At 32.3% G+C, this 23,412-nt stretch overlaps 1 protein-coding gene across 1 annotated transcript in view; it reads right to left on the bottom strand.

Moving 5' to 3' along the window:
- Positions 1–363: 363 nt before the first annotated feature.
- The window catches only part of ECT2 (epithelial cell transforming 2), a 94,011-nt gene continuing 70,962 nt past the window's right edge, over positions 364–23,412 (bottom strand). Inside the window, exons 21-25 of the mRNA XM_081301839.1 lie at positions 20,545–20,683; positions 18,270–18,424; positions 5,572–5,679; positions 4,469–4,615; positions 364–1,473 (exon numbers count right to left, since the gene is read on the bottom strand). Of these exons, the coding sequence (XP_081157965.1) occupies positions 1,384–1,473; positions 4,469–4,615; positions 5,572–5,679; positions 18,270–18,424; positions 20,545–20,683 (639 nt within the window). The 3' untranslated portion in view covers positions 364–1,383. The remainder of the gene's footprint in view (positions 1,474–4,468; positions 4,616–5,571; positions 5,680–18,269; positions 18,425–20,544; positions 20,684–23,412) is intronic.

Raw genomic sequence — 23,412 nt, 5'->3', positions numbered from 1 at the left:
AAATTACATAAAATATAGAATTCACTATTCTCAATCCATAATGTAGATTTCATATTAAAAACTTCCATCCTAGAGATAACACAGTATACAAAAATGTTCAATATATTAATGGAAGGAATAAGCCAAAACAAAAACAGAGCAGAGCATGATGAGACATTCATACATAGTATATGAAAATTTGATGGAAGGAATTAAGACATGAGACATAAAATGCATTAGGTTTTAAGTTATTTATTTAGAAAGTTCTACTTATATAACTACTTTTAAAATACAGCCCAAAAAGGGTCATTTATTAATCTCTGAAGTGACACATACATGGCATAGAAAAAAATCTATATGGTCAATTAAACTATTAAAGTAGATAATTAAAAACTGTTAAGTAACTATGAAATCTTTTCAGTAATCCTTAAACAGGTAGGGATGACTTAAAAAAATACTACTGTGAATGATAACATGACTTTGAAAAATATTTTACAAAATTTCCAATTTTACATTTAATTATAAGATAGATCACAATAACTTGACCATACATATATCTATGCATTCCACAAGAGATTAATAAAACTGATGGCAACTTTAGAATTATTGCATCAAGAGCATAAACAATCTTTACAATGGTTTTCTCCTTTGAAATTAAAGTCAATACAGTATCAAACTAAATCAATATTTGCTAATGGCTAAAAATTACCAAAAATATATCGTCTCTGAAACAGCTACAAGTGTATCCAATATCTTGCTTTTGCAAAATATACAAAGTTTTTAAATCTTTCTGTCCTTATCTCAATTTGCAAGCACATTTTGAAACACTCTTGTTTAAATGTTATACTTATTGATAAATGCAAATCATGCTAGATCTTGAAAATGTTTAAGAAAATATACTGTAAAAAACAGCAGTTAAGTACATTAAATGGTGCATGTGAAACAAAGCTGCACTATTTAATCAGGAATATATGCAGATTTTTATTCATTAAGTATTGTACTATCATTTAATCTCCACACAAATTGAGATACATAAATATGTACTTCCATAAACTCATTCACAGATACTATACAAACACATTCACAAGTAACACCTACAATAAAATTTAATTACTGTTTCAGGGTTACAAAGCTAGTGATAACATGAATAACTTAAATTATTGGTCTTCGGATAAGAAATATAAGCAAAGAGATAAATTACATCAAAATCAATATAATTTTTTACATGAATTAACTTTAAACAGAAGAGGTAAACTTTAGTCTTTCGAGAAGAAAATCAAATGGCATAGTTTAGTGTTAGTTTTCTTCTTTTCAGCTTTTACCAAGGGCTAAATACAAGTACCAAAAGTCAGTTTCTTATGTGAATATGAATTTACATATTTCTTAAGTTTTTTTCCTTAAGTTTCATATCAAATGAGTTGTAGATCTACTTAGAGTATGACTTCTTCTTTCAAAGAAGGAAGGAAGGCTGACAAGAGAGGGAGATGGGATACCCTGTAAGACAAAACAAGCACTTTAAATTTTTGTTTAAAATTTCGGCATGATTATCATGCCTGTCATTTTTACATTACACAAATTATTTAAAAGAATTAGTTAAATGACATTTGACAATTCTAAGCCCTTTAAATAAAAGAACTTAAAAATCAAGAGAGTGAACCTCTTTTAGCATTCTGAAACTAAATGAATATTAACTCAACTAGAATGGACATTGGCTTACTGCTAGTAGTGACAATCAAATTTTCTTCTGTGAGATATTAATGACTCAGTGTTACAGATTATGAAAGAAAAAGTTATAAACTGATCAAGTTTAGTGGTTTCTTCTTAATTCATAAAGCAAAACTGAGAAGGGCGAAATCACCTCATGGGAAATAATTTTCTAAAATTAAAAGTCATATAATCCTATCTTATTATATGTGAAATTCGTGTGTGTGTGTGTGTGTGTGTGTTTAATTTTGCTCCATATGAAAACTGAGCAAAACAGTAGTGCTTCTGGATAACAGTGATTAGAAGTTGCTAGCTATCTAAATTCTGTTTCAGAGGCCAAAGTTAAATATTATCAGAATTTTTAACTATAATAAAGAAATATGCATATAAACAAGAATATAAAAACCCAAGGGTGGATGTAAATCAGATTAGAGCCACAGGAGGTGGCACATGCCTGTAATCCCAGAAATTTGGAAGGCTAACACAGGAAGATCACAAATTTGAGTCCAGCCTGAGTAAATTAGTGAGACCTTGTCTCAAAATAAAAAACAAATGGGCTTGGGGTTTAGCTTAGTGGTTGAATGTTCCTGGGTTTGATCCCCAGTACATACGTACATAAGTATGTGTGTATGTATGTATGTATGTACACACACAGTTTCATTTAACATATAAATAGCTAACTAAACTTATAGTCAACAAGGTAGCTAGTTATAAATTCTTAGCAAAGTAGTAAAAAAGATTTTTTTTTTTCAAAGAACTAAGTTAGTTTTTCTCTGGTGGAACTTTTATGATGACATGTTAAAAATATGAATTTTATATAAATGCCAAATATTTAAGATTAAGAATCAGATTTAGAGTAGAAATCTACATTTTATAACATTGTTTTAAAAGAATATTGTCCTAAATAAAATTTCCAGTGGATCTTAAATATTCTGTACAGAACAGTAAATTACTTCGTAAAACTGTTTTTATTTGGCAATATGCAAAGAAACACTATTAAACCTATACTATTTTTAAACAAAGCAGTAATAAAGTTGTGAATTCAAAAGTCCCAACCCACCCAATAAGTAATTCAGTGGAGAAAGAACACTCTCTTTTTTTTTTTTCAGAATATAAATTTCAAATAGCTAATAAGCTCACATTAAACTTCACGAGGCTTGTTTCCATTATTGCTTGGCATATCTCCTAATTCTTCACAAATGTCAAAGATGACTTGGATAGGACTTTTTTTGAATTTTGAAAAATCAATATTTCCTTCTAGTATCTTTGAAAAACTAGCTCGGGAGGCAGAATGATGTATAGATCGAAACCAGGAGAACTGAGAGCGCCCACCAGTAGAGTTTGAGCGCTGAACATAAATATGCTTAGTAAATCCAATTATATTGCTTGTGGAAACAGAATGGTTTATCTGTTAGAACAGAAACAAGCAATTGAGAAGAGGACATGAAACTCTTAAAAATATCTTAATTTACTTAGGTATATATTGTCTATATAAAAGTATTATAACTATAAATAATTTCCTAAAGTCTTTCTATAAAATCCACTTGCCTTCATTTGAAAGACAATAGTTAATAATAGTTATATAAATGCAGAAAATAAACAAAAGATAATACTGTGACCTTGAGAAAGCTTAAAATTTAATAAATGAATGTGTATCTGCATTATCAATTTAAATTAGCCAAATTACTTTGCATATATTTATATAATCAACTAAGTACAACTTGTCTCCTGCTGGTTAAGGTTAACCTTGAAGGAAAATCTGCATAAATATAAATTCAGCTGTAACTCTTTGTTGTGTTAACTAAAGACCTAAATAACTAGCTTTAAAAAATTTACTGAATATTATGTGCCTTGCCTATATGAATTTTATATAATATAAAAGGTAATATACTTCTTAATCACTAGAGCACCCACAATGTGCAGGTACTATTCTAAGTACTTAGTATATATTAACTCGTTTAATCCTTACAACCACTTTACATTCATTTTATGACAGTAAAATAGAGAGATCTTTAATAACTTGCCAAAAATCGTACGGCTAAAAAATATCAGAGCAAAGTTGAACACTGGGTTCATGCTCTTAATCACCAACCAAATTGTGTCTCAACATATAATCATATCATATATATAAGTTGTGACTTTATACATTGATATGTATAATTTGATTCTTATAATAACACTATGGGAGATAAGTACTGCTGACCTCCTTCCTCTCATCTATAAAAAGGCAGACAAAGAGAGAATAAGAAACTTTCTGAAGGACACATGGCTGAGAAGTGACGGTCATTTGCTTTTCTTTAACCTTAGATACTTAAGTTAATAATAACTGTACAAAGAAAGAACAGATATATTTGTACACTGAATTATATGTGTTAAAAATGCCCTTATTGAATAAATCTGACACTTGTGAATTTGGATTGTTCAGGGAATTATTTAAACATATACATACAAACTTAGAACCAGTATCATCCTCTAAAGTTCAGTTTCAGAGATTATTTTCTACCCATCAAAGAAACAGTAAAGGGAATAATACTCAGTCTCTATAATTAGAACCCACGTGCATAAACAACCATAGTATTTACATTAGTAAAATGACAATCCAGATTGAAACCTGCTTCTTTTTTTATGAATTTAGAATAAATTTTAAAATAAATTTCAATCCCAGTTAAATTTCATATTGAATACACTACACATTAAGTATGTGTCTAGTTTATTAAAATGCTAAAGAATTCTAAACCAACTCCATGAGTTAAGTCATTTAGCCCATTAAATCAGAAACACTTACTGCTAATGATGATGTGCTAGGCAGACGACTCACTCCATGTTTATCACTGCTGGGAGGACTTCTTCCCTCCACTGAGCTATGGGATGGCATAAGAGCCATTCGTAGAGCTCTCTTTGGAGTTTTTGAAAAAGAAAATGCTCTTGTAACCTAAAATTAAAAAGTTACAATTAGTTAAGCCTATACAAATTTAATGTATCTGATCAGAATGGGCATAAAGAAAGCCAAATATACAATTTTCTACAAGTATTATGTGACAAAATTCTATAGGGAATAAAGCAGTGAGAAAATGTAGGTGTAGATTATTCTATCTTACATTTACAAAACACTGAAATCCTATGAAATCCTATGAAAAAAGAGGGTGGGAGGCAAAAAGCAGTCTGGGAGTTAAGACACCTGGGATATGTCAGATTCTGTCACAGCCTTGTGAAATCTCTCATGTAAAATTGAACCTCAATTTCTTTGTTGGAATAGTGATAGTTTCTTTTAATCATCATTTAACATGTAGAGACACAAAGATGGCACAAAGCCTATCCTTTACAGGGAAAGAAAACAAAACAATATTAAACTTACAAATATAAGAGTAAGCTATCTGGTTGCAAATTACCCTAGGAACCTTAAAATTCTAGTTCCACTTTTAAAAAGCCTTACTATCAATTACTCTGATAAGTCTTCAATAACTCTGATACAATAAGTTAGGAAGTCATCTTCATCATGAGAAGATTAAACACACTTCTAGAGTCACGACTAGATCCTATGTCCTCAGACTCAAGTCATTAGCCCTTTGCTGAAAAAACATCTGAGGCAATATTTAAGAATGAACACATATCTAGATCTAAAACACCAAGAGCACAATGCCACTGCAGCATAATTCATAGACATACCACTGTAACAAGAATGGAAGGGACACCAAGTTATTATAATTGCTCTGACAAAGAAGCTACGGAACCAAAACTATTATCTCAATTCTGTGGGTAATTTCTTAGAACCAAAGAATGGCTTTGTTGTATAGACTATCTTTATATACCAGTATTTATGATAATATTAGTTCAATATAACCTAAAAAATATTTTAGAGATATGTCAAATAATTTCACTGAAACTCACCTTTTTTGAAGTCTTTTTTATTGCTCTAGATGCTCTACTCAACGTACTATCCATATCTTTTGTATTCATTTCAAAGGACTCAGGATCAGCAGTGTAAATAAGATTCTCCTGTTGAAAAATAATTATTACTTTAAAATTAAGAAAAAAACTGCTTCTAAAATCAAACATTTAAACACAAGTACACATATGCGGATATTTATAAATTGAGTCACCCAAGATTTGTAATGTGCTTGAAATAATTTTTCCTTTGAAACACACTAATTTAAGGATATTTGCATAAAATAAGTATTCAGTAAATGAATAATTCACTGCAAGGACCACAATCAAAGCAATGAGAAAGAGATATCAATATAGAATCATACTAACAACCCTAAACTAACAACTTTAGAAAGTTTGCATTCTTAGTGTTTAAGTATGAACTCCACTACAAAACCAATAAAACCTTAATAAATTTTCAAATTAAGATTTCATCTTTCTTCTACTTTTCTCTTTCTTCTTCAATCTGCATATAGAATGAGAGGTTCTATGCTTGTGATCAAGAACTCCTAGGGTCACAAGAGCAGAAATCAGGGAAATTGTGAGGAAAATTTTGAATGATCACGTGCAGGTGCATTTTTCTGAGGAGCGAGTTCATAGTTTGTATCACATTACCAAAGGAATCAAAGACCTCATATAAGCCAAGAGTCACTGATCAAAATTTACAAGTGAGATAACTAATCTGTTAGTCATTCAAAATCTTACTTGTTCAAACTGTTTTGGCTTTCAGAGAAAACAAATTAAACAAGATAGTTTTTGTATATTCCTACAAATAATTTTCACTTAAAATGTATAAATCTAGACTATGAATAGGCAAATTGCTTCACTATTCTAACACTATAAGACTATGTCTTCAAGCACATTCATTCTGTGGCTACAGAGAATTTTATAGAAAATTGTAGGGAAAATGTTTTTCTGAAAAATTTCACAAGTTCAATGTAGAAAATGTTGTATCTAATTTATAGTATTCATAAGGCTAAAACAAGATAATTCACAGAAACATTTTGAAATGAAATATTAAGCCTTTTAATATACACCAAGTGTTAAATATTATACTCCATAATTATAATTCCCACTCTGGCTTTCCACCACTGACAGTCACATAGATGGCCTTAACTTTGATAAAGCTTCTCTAATTTCTTCACTAGAACAACCAAACCTGCTCTTCTTGCTCAAGACCTTCTTTTTCCCACTTGATCTGTTTATTAAATGATTCTTGGGCTTATCTAATCCCAATTAAGTAACAGTATTTAAAATTACCAGTATCTTTTAAAAAGTAATTACTAATTAATTACTAAATAATGTTATTAAGGCACAAATTTAAAATAGAATAATATATATCACTCAACTCTACTAATTAATTACTATTTACCGTTTAGTATTATTTTTCATAGATATTTTCCTACCTACATAAAAATGTTTTTATAACAAAATTGGAATCATTTTACTTAGTTTTGTATCTTATGTCTTTCAATTAGTTGCGCGCTGCATTTTCAAGTCATTAAATACTCGTAAGAATTATTCTTAACAAACAGCTGACAAGTCTCTTCTGATTATACCATTTTCTAAGCTAGAAAATTAGAAGTAGAAAAGCAGAAAAATAAACATTTTTAAATTCTTGATGTATAAATTGCTTTCCAAAACAGATATACTGTTACAATATCCCCACTAGAAGATTAGGAAAGGGTCTATTTTACCTCATTAGCCCTGAGTAACTTCCTTTAAAAAAAAAAAAAAAAAAAGCAACATGGTTTGCAAAACAATTTGATAGCCAGGCACAGTGGTGCACACCTCTAATCCCTGCAATTTAGGCTGAAGCAGAAGGACTGCAAATATATATATTTCCTGGGCTACTTGGCAAGACTCTGCCCCAAAATAGATCAGTGGCAGAGCACCCGTGTGTGTGTGTGTGTGTGTGCGTGTGTGTGTGTGTGTACTGTGGATTAAACCCAGTAAACACACACATACAATCAACAGATTGCTTTCTTTTTTTTTTTTTTTTAAAGAGAGAGAGAGAGAGAGAATTTTATTTACTTTTTAGGTTTTTTTTTCGGTGGACACAACATCTTTGTTTGTATGTGGTGCTGAGGATCAATCTCGGGCCGCACGCATGCCAGGCGAGCGCGCTACCACTTGAGCCACATCTCCAGCCCCAACAGATTGCTTTCTTAAACTATGTTGCTTTATGTTACTAGCTAGCGAGGTATATTTTCTAACTTTTAAAACTGTGTTTATAAATTGTCTATTTATACACTTTGACCATTTTTCTAATGAAATACCAGTGCTTTGGTATTTAATTATGAAATAAGCTTTTAAGAAAGGAAATAATTGGCCAGCTTTGTCGCTATTTCCCCCAATATTTATTTTGTCTGATTTTATATTCCTAATTATTTAATTTTTTATATTTTAATTGTTCATTATTCACTGTTTTAAAAGATTTAATTTTGACAAAATTCATGTTTGATGCCATAGTTAGCTTATATAATTGTTACATTCCTGATTGTTTTAACATAAGGAACAATATAGATGCTATTTCTAGTCTTATATAGCTTCTATGCTGAACAAGAGCTAATATGCACTACCTACATTTTCTTATGTTTTTGAAATAGTTTGGGCTTTTTGCATTTAACTCTTGTATTTATCTACAACTAATGTGTATAAGTGTTGTCAGCGTTAAAAACTTTAGTTAAGGTTCTACATTTATAATACAATAAATGTCTTATATTTTAAGGCCATCTATTCCTTCTCTTATTTCATCTATAAATTTCTGAAACTGAGCAGTAATGTTGATTAGTTTAACTTAAAAAAGTATAATTTAACTCTCACAAAGAAATTACTGTTTTCTAAATTTTCTTAGGTATCATTGCTTTTTCTTTAAAACCCACCTTTGGAATTATTCGGTAAAATTCTAAAATGTCCCTGTAGGATTTTATAGACATGGCAATAAATTTGTAAATTAATTAAAGACAACTTGACATCTTTGTAGTAGTCAGTATTGCCATTCAGGAATATCAGAGTTGTCTCAGTATTATAGTTTTCTTAAAATAGTTATCATGTGTTTCTTATGAGACCATTTGTAGTTATTTCATGCCAAATTTTATTGGAAGACAGATCTTTATTTTCTAAACTTTCTAAATGGTGACTACTAGCACAAAGGAAAACCATTGATAAGTATATATTTACATATTCCTTGGCTACTTTATTAAATTATGTTTAAAATCCTGATAGTTTTCAAGGTTTTAATCATCTTCACAATAATTTGTAAAATAACTGAATAGGGAGACCTGAACAGGAAGCTAAGGCAGACGGTTCCCAATCCAAGGCAAGCCTAAGCAACTTAGAGAGAACCTGTCTCAAAATAAAAATAAAAAAGGATGGATATGTAACTAAGTGGTTGAGTGTCCTTAGGTTCAATCACCAGTACCAGAAAAACAAAATTTAAAAATATATATATATATTTCTTACAGGTCATAATAAAGGGATCATGTTTCCTTTATTGGTGTACATATGGCACCATAAAGTAATCAGAGCTGTAAGGTCATGTGCTGCTTTAACAATAAGCATACATTCTGAGAAATGAATTTTTAGGGAATTCCATCATACAAACATCAGTGTACAGGAAACAATGTAAGATGGCTGCAGTGTCACCATAAGGCTATATATCTTTTATTTATCTATCTATTTTTTTATTTATTTTTTGAGATGGGATCTTGCTACATTGCTAACTTATAGACGTAAAAGATCATCCTGTCTTAGCATCATGGAGCCACACCTGGCCCTAGATTCTTTATTTGCTGTTGTTGCAGTGCTGGGATGTAACCTAGAGCCTCAAGAATACTAGGCAAGTACCCTACCCTTGAGCCACATACCAGCCCCACTAGAAATCTTTTATGCTCATAAAATATAGAAGCACACTCAGAAAAAAAAAGAATGTTTTGACATTTAAATACATTTTCCATCATCGTTTTATTTTTAAACTACAAAGTAATTTGCCAATGCTTATTTTAATTATGACATTTTAAAAATTGAAAGCTAAAAAATCCAATGGAATTGGTTGGGGGGGAGATTAGAAACAATATGGGAACTCATTTATTATTTATTAAAAATATATATCAAAGATCCAGGACACACACAGGTCCTAGGCTCAATCCTTAGTACAAAAAAAAAAAAAAAAAAAGAGAAAGACTGCCAAAGAAACAGAAAATAAGGTGGGCACAGTGGTACATGTCTATAGTACCAGCAGCTCCAGAGGCTGAGGCAGGAGGATTGCCAAGTTCAAGGCCAGACTCAGAAACTTAGCAAGGCCCTAAGCAACATAATGAGACCCTGTCTCAAAAATAAATAAATAAAAATTAAAAAAAAAGGTCTGCTAGGGAAGTAGGTTCAGTGGTAAAGTACTCCCCTGTTCAATCCCAAGTACTGAGAAAGAGAAACTTACAAATAGCCAAAATATCCTATTTATGATATTATTCTACGGAAAACTGCCTGACAATTAATATAATTAATGCTCAAAAGAGGCTTTATGTTCATGCTTGATACTTCTGGAAAGAGAGACTATCAAAAGGTATGTCTGTGAAAAGAAAGACTAGAGGGACAGGGGTTATGTGACATTTTATTGCAGTTTACCTTTATTTATTTGACTTTTCTCTTATGTGCAAATATTATTTTAAAATATAGAGTAAACTCAGCATGAACATAAAGCCAAATCTAGCATATTAAATTAACTCCTCAAATAAAATATTTAAATGCAAAATGTTCAATGTATATGTAATGAAACCAACTCCAATATGCTCAGTATTTGGTATAACACTCTTTACAATTGAAGGTCTCTGAAATTTAAAATTCTAGAAATTGCTTCTAAAGAAAAAAATTATTACCAAGTTTATTCTCAGTTTTTTTCTATTATTTTTACTAAGCATAGAATAATCACCTCTAAACCAAACAGGGAACAAATGGCTTCACGTTTTCTTTAAATGAACAAATAAACTGTTACTGATTTGATATAGAGGGCTCTGGGTCTAGAATGACTGAAAGGGTTAACATCTAGATAGTTCACTAGTGGCTGAAATGACAATATGGCCCTTTTCAAAAATGTAAAGATGAAGTATTTCCTTTCCTTCTCTTTGCGTGCATACACACAACAAAGGTTAAGTCAGGCAAGAGTTCAATGGGGGAAACTTATCAGCAGTCTTGGGCTTCTTTCTGTTACTTTCTTTCTCATTAATAATTCCCATTCTCTCTTCTAAAAGTCCTTTCTATATTTTAATCTCTTCCTCTAAATTTCTAAAATAAAAATAAAATTTATAATATAGCCAAAACTCATTTTTTAATAACATACTAAATAGAATTCTGAAAACAATTTGATTTATTAAAAGTATGTTTAGCATTAATGAAATTTTGGAAAGGCGGGATTTTTTCAATCAGCTCCAAATTCACATTTACCTAAGACTAGTTCTAAAGAAAGACTAGCTGAGTTTAAGATTAGAAAGAAGAACTTAATCTCTCCCATTGAAATACATAATATCTTTCAAGAGAAATGGAGCCTCTGCTACAGATCTTATACTATTCGTGGGTGTTAAATTACAGAAAATTTTCTAGCATTTCTAAGGTAATGATCCAACTTAGAGGTGAGTTATCAGATTCTTTTCCTCTCCCTGCTTTCTTTAAGCTCTCCTTTCCCATTAGTCTTCAAATTTCCAAATGGTCAAGAAACAACAACCAAAAACTACTCTCTTCTATCCCCTTCTTTACTTAACCTGTACCTCAGGGTTTCCTCAAACTCTATAATCATGTTTATAGCTTAGAGCTTTGATTTGGTCTAATTAAGGTAATAGTAATAATAGATATATAGAAATCATTTACTATAAATTGAGCATCCCAAATCCAAAAATATAAAATGCTTTACCCCACATCCTAGTTTTGATTTGCATTTCTCTAATTGCTAGCAAAGATGAACATTTTTTCATATATTTGCTGAGTGACTGTATATTATCTTCTGAGAAGAGTCTGTTCAGGTCTTTGGCCCATTTATTGATTGGGTTATTTGTTTTTTGGGTGCTTAGCTTCTTGAGTTCTTTATATACCCAGAGATTAGTGCTCTATCTGATGTGTGAGGGGTAAAAATTTGCTCGCAAAATGTAGACTCTCTATTCATCCCACAGATTGTTTCTTTTGCTGAGAAGAAACTTTTTAGTTTGATTCCATTCCATTTATGGATTCTTGATTTTAATTCTTGTGCTATAGGAGTCTTATTAAGGAAGTTGAGGCCTTGCAGCCAATATGGAAAGCAGTATGGAGATTCCTTGAAAAATTGGGAATGGAACCACCATTTGACCCAGCTGTCCCTCACCTTGGTCTATACACAAAGGACTTAAAAACAGGGACACAGCCACATCAATGTATATATAGCAGCACAATTCTGGAACCCACCTAGATGCCCTTCAGTAGATGAATGGATTAAAAAAATGTGGCACTTATACACAATGGAATATTACTCAGCAATAAAAGAGAATAAAATCATGGCATTTGCAGGTAAATGGATGGAGTTGGAGGAAATAATGTTAAGTGAAATTAGCCAATCCCAGAAAACCAAATGCTGAATGTTTTCTCTGATATAAGGAGGCTGATTCATAGTGGGGTAGAGAGGGGGAGTATGGAAGGAATAGACTCTAGATATGGCAGAGGGGTAGGAGGGGAAGAGAGGAGGCATGGGGTTAGAAATGATGGTGGAATGTGATGGTCATCATTATCCAAAGTACATGTATGAAGACATGAATTGCTGTGAATATACACTGTATACAACCAGAGATATGAAAAATTGTGTTCTATATGTGTAATATGAATTGTAATGCATCTCGCTGTCATATATAAATTTTTAAAAAATTAATAAAAATAAAATGCTCCAAGATTCAAAATTTTTTTGAACACTGATGTAACACTATAATTGGAAAATTTCACACCTGCTCTCATGTGACAGGTCACAGTTAAAATGTAGGTGCACTAAAAGTATTGTATGAAGTTACCTTCACACTGTGTATATAGTACATATGAAAAAATAAATGAATTTCATGTCACATCCCCAACATATCTCATATGTGTGTGCAATATTAAAAAATCTAAAAAATTACAAAATCTGAAATACTTGTGGTCCCAAGCATTTCAAACCCAAGGAAGTTACTTGTAGACTAATCAAATTGGAAAAAGGGTAACATTGCTTACACTTATCTATTAATAAAATTATACTTTAGATATTAGAGTTAGAAATCTGAAATGACTTTACAAAGATACCACCTGACAGCAGGTAATATTTTTAAACTTCAGAATATGAAGCTTGCAATTAAAGATCACATGTTGACAAGAGATAATAAACACATACTTAAGTATTCTGAGAGATAATAATTTTAAGAAGCTTTAAATTCTGAAATAACAGAATATGCAGCATCATATCCATGGGAAGAAACACTATCAAGAAAGTTTGACCAAGAGTAAGGAAGCCCAGATTTTATACTAATCTCTACTTTTATACTTAAAGGTCACTGTTCTTGGCCTTAGTTTCACATTAAAAAAATAATAAGTTTTCTGGGGCTGAGATTGTGGCTCAGCAGTAGAGTGCTCGTCTACCACCTGCGAGGCCCTGCAAGGTTTGATCCTCAGCACCACATAAAATTAAATAAACAAAATTAAGGTATTGTGTCCAACTACTTCTAAAAAATCAATATTAAAAAAATTAGTTTTCTTTCAGCCTAGAAGTCCTAATTCTTAAGTCATTTATGAAGGGTCATCACAAATGAAAATATCATGAAATATATTTATAGAATAAAAAAACTGTACTTATAATTATCAAGCAAGCTTCCATTAGTTAGGATACCAAGAAATACATAATAGGAAGACAAAACCTACCGATTCAAAGTATGAGAGATTTCAATATATTTTACATGTATGTCTTTTGTATTTATATATTTATAAACATTACCTCTTCAACATGGAAAAACGTTGTCAAAACACTGACTCAGGACTTTTTAAAAAATTTACTATGTGCAAAATTTTAAATGCAGGAAAGGGAAGACACCATATATCTGAATTTACAAACAAAATTCTAAGAAAAATTGCAACAGATTGGATTAATTTTGTAGGATAAGAATATAAATCAGAACATAGTTAAATGTTTGCTGCCATCTTGTGGAAAATTATATTTTATGAAATTTTTCATTTGCTACTTATATTTCAGTTCTAATATTATTAGTCATATTGTGTCTTTAACTTTACATTTTACCATTAAGGTTATAAATTTGGAAAAGACTACATAGGCCATCAAGTCTCACATCCTGACAATGCAGAAGTCATTTCTACAGTGAGTAATTACTATACTGTAAAGAAGTCCATTTTATAGACAGATACCTATAACTAAATTTAAAAATTCTTCCTTATAAGAGATACTTTTAATCTTTAAGCTGTTTTCAGTCAGGCATGGTGGAACACACCTGTAATCTCAGTGACTTCAGAGGCTGAGATACGAGAATGGCAAATTTAAGGGCATCAGCAATTTAGTGAGGTCCTAAGCAACCTTGTGAAGCCCTGTCTCAATATAAAAAATAAAATACAGGGCTGGGGATGCAGCTCTGTGGTAAAGCACCTCAGAGTTCAATCAATTCCTAGTACAAAAAAAAAAGAAAACTCTACTTTTTCTATGACCAAACACATTCTTGATCCATAAAATTTTTTTAAAAACCAAATGAATCACGATGTCTGTTTATTGTTCTAAATACTTAGGTGGGAAATTTTTTTAATCAAGAATTGTCTATTTTATAAACTACATAATAATAAATGTTTTTCAAAGTCAGATTTAACTATGATAAAATGTTTTATTCCCACAAGCATGTCCAGGAAAATCTCAATTATAGTACTATTCTACTGAAAAGGATAATCTATTATATGATTACATTCTATTCAATCTATGTTATTGGTACAAAGAGTTAAGAGCTCTATCTCTATTATATATCTATGTTATACATGGAGAACATTTCAAATTATCTTTAAGGGAACTGACTGAGATTTTATCCAAGATCTATTATAGGCTAGTAGATTTCTGGCCAATCATTTAACTTCAATATTTTGATTTCCTCATCTATCTTTACTTTAATTTGTATACTACAAAGATAATTATATCTTCACGATGGTATTTGATTTTAAGAGGTGATGTGAGAAAAATGGACTGGTCACTTGTCCTGACAGGAAAAGCAACATGCTACAACCCTTTATTGCTTTCAATAAAATAAAATAAAATACTGCTGTTACTAATCATTACAATAGAACAAAATGTTCTCTTCTTTCTATTGATTGAGCAAATTCTTAATCCAAAAATCTGAAATTCAACATACTTCATTAATAAAACAATGTAGCACTCAAAATTTTTTTAACTTCAAGCATTTTGGATTACAGATTTTCATGGTAGGTATGGGGCCACCTCACTTGGCCAGACTCAAGTTTTGACCTGCATCAGGTCCAGCATTGAAACAGGCCCAGGACAGTCCTCATCCAGCCTATGCAGGTTTCTGTGGCTATGAGACTCAGGTATAACCAATTTAGCGTCAGCATGAGTGACCACAGGACTGTCTCCACCACCAACTCCTGAGCATAGCTATGGCCAGGCCAATACTCACAGATGAAGCCTCTGGACTTGCTCTGGCACCAGCGGAAACCTGAGCACTGGAGGGACAGATTCATTTTTGGCTTATTAGTTGTAGAATGGGACTGGGTACATGCCAGAGACTATGCATGTACTTAGTAGCACTATGGGACTCAGGTACAGTGCAGGCGTGGTGGCCAAGTTACTGCCTTTACCAACATTACAGCAATCTTGGGCAACAAAGCATAAAACAAACCTCCATTTGCTGAGAGAAGGGCAGAGTACTTAGCACAGGATTACCTTGGGGCTTTGTGCTGAGCTGGTGTACTGGGCAGATACTAACAGCACTAATCCCCAGGCCTTTGCCCAAGCAGAGTCTCTGAAAAACTCCCAGTACCAGAGGTGGTTCCAGTTTGTCAGACTTCTATTCTAGCCAGCATCACCTGTGTCTGCTTGAAGCAATCTTGGGCCTTGCTTGGGCCAAGTCCACCCAGCAGTAGGTATCCCATAGTTGTGAGCCTTGCTCCTATTCCATTGCTTTGCTGATTATGGTGGGCTTTGGGCTCAAGAGTGTGACATGTTTCAAAGCGAGGCAGAATCCTATAGTATCCAAGCACAGGACAGTGGATAAAGCATCTTGACCTATCACAGTATGAGAGAGAGACTTAAAGGGATGGAGTACCCTTTTTTAGTACTCATTTCACATTGAACAACAAACCAAGTGCAGATTTGTAACAAGCTTGGACTTGGATAGCCCTCTCGTATTGAAACAATGACAATACACCAATAGTGACTGATGATTAATGTGGACTTAGGGGTGCCATCTAGTGCTGAAATAGAAGTAACTATAGTCTCAGAGAACATAACTAGTTTGCCTTAAATTTCTGATCAGGCATGAAGCTAAAATACAAAGAGTGGAAGAAATGCTGATCTTTCAATGCCTAGATGATTTTACACACCAAGGACCAAGAGCTTTCAGGAAATCATGACCTCACTCTTACAGTTAAAATAACACACCAGAAACTGAATAGATAGCAACCAGTATGGATGAACTCTCCAAAAGTTCAAAAGAAAATTTTAAAAATTTTTGGTTCTGGGGATTGAACCCAGGGATACTTTACCACTGAGCCATATCCCCAGTCCTTTTCATTTTGAGATAGGGCCTCACTAAGTTGCTGAGACTGGCCTTGAACTTGTGATCCTCTGCCTTAGCCTCCTGACTCACTGGGATTATAGTCATGTGCCACAGTACTTAGTTCTAATAGAAAATATAAAATGGCTGTTTTAAGGAAATTCATCAAGCTTCAAGGGAAGGAAAATGAGAGGAAAAATTCAATACTCTCAGAGATACTTTCAGAGAGAGAGAGGCATTTTTTAAAAATTAAACCAAACAATTCTTGAGCTGAAAAACATACTAAGCAAAATTAAAAACATGATCAAAGATATAAATCAGGAAAGATCAAACAAAAAAGAAACAGCTCAAAAACAGACTATGTGAAAACATACAGAGGAGAAAAATAATAAGGAAAGAAGAGGAATGAAAAAACACTGCAGGAACTTTGGGGCCGCCTTAAAAGAGCAAATATTCAGTTCATGGATTTCAGAAAGCCCAAGGGGTAGAAAGCTTATTAAAAGAAAACTTTTCCAAATCTAGAGAAAAATACAAATATCCAAGTATAAGAAGGTCAAAGATCACATTTTACTCAACCAAGTCTAGCCTAAGACATACCACATTCAAACTTTCAAAGGTGAAAAAGATTCTAAGGCTTTAAGAGAAATGAAAAACAAATTGCATAAGCGTGTCCTAGTTTGGCAGAAAGCTGACTTCTCAGCAGAAGCCTTACATGCCACAACAGTAGCATGAGATTTTCAAAGTAGAGAAGGAATGAGGGGTGGGAGGAGGGGGGAAAAGGAGGAAAGAAAAGGGGAGGGGAAGGGAGAAAAGGGAAAGGAGGGGAGAAAGGAAAAAACCCCAACAAAACAAAAACCCTGCCATCAAAGAACACTGTAGCCAGCAAAGCTATCCTTAAGAAATGAAAGGTAATATAGACATCCCAAATAAATAAAAGCTGAGGGAATATATCTCTGCCATACCTGTCCTATCAGAAATTCTTAAAGAGTTCTTCAAACAAAAAGAAAAAGACATTAATAATAAGATGAAAACATGAGAAGGCATAAAACTCACTGGTAAGAGTAACTAGAGAGACAAATGCAGAAAGCTCTAATAGGTATACATGGTTTGTAAAGCATTGTTATCTTTAGTATGAAGACTAAAAAATAAAACAAAAACAATAACTACATTTATGCGTTAAAGAAATAGGTGATACAGAAAGATGTAAAATAGGACATCCAAACTTCAAAATGTGGTGAGGAATCAAGTGCAAGTGAAGTTTTTTATTAGTGTATTTTCTCTTTTTATTTTTGTGTCTCTTTATACTCATGTGAAGTTGCTGTCCTTTCAAAATAGCCTGTTACAATCAAAAGATTTTTTTTTTGTAAGTCTCTTGGTAACCATAAAACAAATATTTGTAATAGACTGCCCCAAAATAATAAGCAATGAATCAAGATGCACTACTAGAGTATCACTGTATCATTTAACACAAGGACTAAAATAGAGTGAGAAAGGAAGTACAATAAAATTAGAAAACAAATAACAAAATGACTATAATAAGACCTTGCCTTTCGATAATTCCTTTAAACATAAACAGATTAAATTATCAACTAAAGGCATAGAGTGATAGAATGGAAGATTATAGGGTATGTTACAAATCCCAAAAACCTCACCACATCAAGAGCCATAGGAGTTAGGCGGCTATGAGGATCTGTCTGTAAGCTAGGGACTCAAAGAATGTTTCACATGCCTAAACTTTCAAAAATCTTTTCTAAAACAACTTATTAAACTAGTTTTTCTGCATACACACAAAACTAAAACTCTTCAATACTCATAATTAACAAGTCATTAGAAATATACAAATTCAGTGTGAATGCATTGCCATGGAGTTTAAATTTTCATTATAACACAGGTTAAAGAACTTACGGCATCTGCTTTACAAATGGTATTGGCTACATGTCGACACAGCATCTTTAACCAGTTTTCTTTTGGAAGTTCATCTGATGTCATCTGGAAACTTAGCAGCACATTTGCCTGCTCTGTCGGTGGCCTCACAAGCAAGGCAAAAGCATTATGGCAATCTAGGGTTCCAGAATAACCATAAACATTGTTACTCCTTGCAGAGTGTCCTCGGAGCACCAAAATTCCAATACAATTATTTCTTCTCCACCCTCCCTGTCCCCTTTTTTTCAAATGAATAATAAAAAAATCATCAGTTCAAAGAAAGTCTATTTGAAGATATACAGAATATTACCATATTAAGTTGAAGCAAAGAAAGAATTATAATAGTAATAGCATACCATGTAAAGAACCAACAATAACTTAATAACATTAAGTAAGCAGTATTTTCCATGAATTTAATATTTTCTATGATAAATTTTAAGAAAAAAAATAGATTATTTCATTTCTTAGAATTTTAGAATTTGTTTCAAATTAAAATGGCATTATAAGAATAATTCAATAGCAATCCACTTGGGGCTGAGGATATAGCTGGGTAGAGTGCTTGCCTTGCATGCAAAAGGCCCTGGGTTCAATCCCCAGCTCCACGAACAAACAAACAACAACAACAACAACAAAAACAAAAACACACTTGAATCACATTCAAATAAATGTGTCCAAATATTAAAACCATTACAAAATGTTTTTTGCTCAAGATGCTAAAACAGAACCTATTTTAAACAATGAACTCTTTCATAATAAAAATTCCAAAAACATTGAAGTTATTTAAATAAATGTCTCGTAACCTTAATAAACTTAGAGCTTGACAATTAAATAAATGACCCATATAACCTTTAATAAGTCCAGAGTTTGGCAACTAAATGAAAACAGGAATTTAAGCTGGTGCTCAAGTTTTCTTTAAGGATCATTTCTCATGAATTCAAAACTTCTATCATTAGAGGAATCAGTAATAGAAAAAGCTTACATTATAAAAATGTATGCCTAACATCCAAAATATGGGCATAAAAACACATTATTATGTGACAAGTAAACAGGTAACACTGTTTTAGGGCTAGGGGTGTGGCTCAGTGGTAAAGTGCTTGCTTAATATGCACAAAGGTGTCGGTTCAATCCCTAGCACCACAAAAAAATTTTTGACAATTTCAGGCCTTCCAAGCACCCTCCCTAAATACTACCAAAATTGAGAGAAAAGGCTTTCTTTAGTACAAGGCTATGACTTAGATATGGAACATCATCCAAAGGTCCATCTATTAAAGGCATCACCCCCAGCTAGGCACTACTGGGAGATCTGAAAACTTGAAGAGATGGGGCCTAATAGGAGGTTTTAGGTTATTGGTAGCATGTCCTTAAAGGAGATTATGGGACCCCAGTATCTTTCTCCTACCCTTTTCACATGCCAGCCATGAGGTGAACACTATTCCATCACACACTCCTGGCTTAATGTGCTGCCTCATGATAGGATCATACTAATGGATTTCAGTCATGGACTGAAACCTCCATAACTACAAGCCAAATACTCTATAAATTAACTATATCAAATATTTTTTAACAGTAACAGAAAGCTGACTAACACATATATGACCTTATGTCAAGTCTACCAATAACTTTAGGTAATATTTATTTCACACACAATCTATTCCCAAGCCATATCTTAAACATAGCCACTGGCACCGGGGATGGCAAGATATGAAGCACAGACTGGTGATTTCTTTTAAAAAAAGAAGAAAAAATTAGAAAAAAATATTTCAATGTGGAAATAAAATAGTTTAGTACTATTTTAACACATAACCATTAGAAGTAGGATATCCTATAAGTTGAAGTAGTACTTTCATTTAAAAAAAAAAAAAATCAAACCTCTTTCTAGAAATGAAGTTGGGATACAGGTACAGGAACAATTACTTTACCAAACTGACTCTCTGCACTGAAAGATAATATATCAGTTAAAAAGACAAACATATACTTGAGTGGATTGGCACACACCTATAATCCTTTAACCTATAACTTGGGAGGCCAAGACAAGAAGATTCAAGTTGGAGGCCAGCCTTCTCAATTTAGTAAGACTACCTCAAAATAAAACAAAAACAAAACAAAAACAGGCTGGGATGTAGCTCACAGGTAAACTGACCTAGGGTTAAATTGTTAGAACCACAAAAACACAAAAAGAAAACATACAGAAGCAAATTAAACCTCCTATGAATATAAACTATTTTTACCAAGCCCATAAGTTAACCAATAAGCATACCTTCTGTCTCTCTTATGTCCAGCACCTTCTTAATCTGAGAAAGAGGCATTAGGTGAATATGCTTAAGGGAAGCTGGAGGTCGGGTATGGCCGTGAGGACTCCTAAAAGTGCCAATAACTTTGTGCCGTTTTCTTGCTATCTGATTATAGAAAATAAAAAAGTCATCATCAATAATGTGAATAAAAACCAAGGCCAAAAACTTAAAAAAATAGTACTAACCACACAAATCCATATACAACTCATCTGATTATTAGACATTCCAGAGTTACTATCTGATAAGAAGCAGAATTACTATGTGACAAAATCACACATGCAACCGAGTAGCAGACATGCTTACATTTAAGGAGTGCTCAAAAGTCAAGAAAAAATAGGCCAAGGGATAGGGTGGGTGGAAAACAACCCTAGAGATGTGAAAGAATAAGAAACATTGTGAGAAGCAATATTATGAAAGGATAAAGGAAATGAAAGGCTGTGAGTTCTGGAGGAGAACAGGTACTCTGAGATCTCTTAGGTTCAAAAGATCATTAATTTTAGTTTAAGAACAGAATTTACAATATCTCAGATCCTATGCACAAATTGAAAAACACAGGAAATAACACAAATGGTTCCTGCTCTCATTATTATCTATACACTATTGAGAAAGGAATTAAAGAAGTAATCAAACAATATATTAAACAAATGATGCAAATTATAAATTCAAGATGCTTGTTAGGCTACAATTTTACCTAAACCGGGTACTCACACAAAAAGAAGAGTTAAGTAAGGTAACACTGGAGAAGATAAGAGCAAAATCAGAAAAGACCTTGTGATTCATGATATACTGAAGTTTTATGAATTTTATATAGTCTACATTTTTTTGGTTTCATTTCCATGAAAGTCTTACATATTATTTACAGACTTTACTAAAAGATATTAACATAAAATGAGTTTTGATTAAGTTCCTTGGATTTTGATTGATCATCATAAATATAACGAAGTACAGCTGAAAATGTAATACTTTGTGTTAGGGCTAATGAGCAAACCAAAACTAGTCAGTATATCATATTCACATTGAAGTAGAAATATGAAAAACATGTTTATATTGCGTATGAAGTACACATATCAAATATTAAAGGTTCGTTTATATAAGTATATTGAAAATAAGCAATAAAGACTCTTAAAATAATTATTTCCATTGTAATTGTTGAATATATGTTAAAGTTTGGCTAAGCAAAATAATTAAATGATTTTAAGGTTTATTTTTAAAAAGAAAAGAAATGACAAGTATTAATATTGATGATACAAATGTTAAAAAATTAAGGTAAAAAAGAGATAAAATATACAAAAGGAAAATGTATCCTTAAATCCAAAATTTGTTTCAGTAAAAACCATTACCTGTCAAAGAGAAAAAAAACAGATTTTTACCTACAGTCACTACTTCTAACTAGTATGATGTATACTATAGTTTTTTTTTTAATTTATTTTTTAGTTGTAGTTGGAAACAACACCTTTATTTCTCTTATTTATTTTTGTATGTGGTGCTGAGGATCAAACCTAGGGTTTTGCACGTGCAAGGTGAGCACTCTACCGCTGAGCCACAACCCTAGTCCCAATACTATAGGTTTTTAATCATGTTAAGGAAGTAGCATATTTTCATTACAAATTTGCTAAGAGTTTTATTTTTCTAAAACAAATTAAAGAATAAAACTTTACTTAGGATTATAAAGTTCAAATTTAATGTTATTTACAAATAGAGCAGTTTCTATCAAAGTGATTCTGAGACAGAGAATCTAAAAGGGAGTCAAACGAAAAGTCACTAGCAGGGAAGTAAGAGGCTAGGTACTTGGAAGCTTATAGAGGATGAGCCATGGCTTGACTGAAGTAGAAGGGACGTCAATGAGGCTGCTACAGAAGACTGTGAAGGAAATTAAGATCAAAGAATACAAACTAAGTCTTTGCTCCACCAAGAACAGGATGGCAAAATTCAAAATGGATTGGAACAGAGTCAGCTGGGCTAGGGAGTTGAACAGGAAAAACCTAAAATGCCTTAATAGAAGCAAATTAATACAAATACAGAGATATAAGTAGGGTAAAATGCCATGATAATATAAATTCATATACAATATGATTAAAATTGATTTATCTGCTTAGCACCTGTTCTCAAAAGTAGGGCAGACTAGGCTGGGATCGTGGCTCAGTGGTAGAGCACTGGCCTAGCATGTGTGAGGCACTGGGTTCAATCTTCATCGCCACATATAAATAAATAAAGACATTTTTTAAAAAGTAGGGCAGGCTAGAATTCTTATTAAGCAGGAGACATATAGTTCAGAATTATCTGTGCCTCATGATTTTTTTATGATTTTTCTCACTATAGAATATGGTCAATTGTGTATGGTATTTGTAATGTTGTTAGTGTTATATTTTTTGTAACGTTACTGATCTAATGAAAATATTTTTTCATTAATTTCAAAATCACAAAACTCTACATTTAACGATTGAATTTTTGGTGAGATTTTATTGCACTTGTAACTGCTTTGTGCATGGCTTGTTCTCTACGACTCCCTGTATTTTATACTTTAAATAATAATGTACATGATATAAAAGGGCAGCAGTTCAAGGGGAGTACAGCAGAAAAGGATAAAATGTTGGGGTACAGACTTTAAAGAAAACCACCAATTGCTCTGATGAAGGCAACGGAAAGTTACCCAGTTAAAAAAATATAAAGCAAAGTCTTATCAATGTCTGTTTTATCAAAATGAACATTTTTTTCTCTTTAAACATGAAGAAAAGGCACTCCTTTTATCTATCACTAGACTGTATAGTTGTGTAAAAATGCATATTAAAAGAATCAAGAGAAAAAGAAGAATTTTTTTAAAAAACACACAAAGA

Source organism: Spermophilus citellus (genome assembly GCF_964194105.1).
Source record: "Spermophilus citellus genome assembly, chromosome: 7".
NCBI classification, from domain to species: domain Eukaryota; kingdom Metazoa; phylum Chordata; class Mammalia; order Rodentia; family Sciuridae; genus Spermophilus; species Spermophilus citellus.
This window is presented reverse-complemented; position numbering and strand designations above follow the sequence as displayed.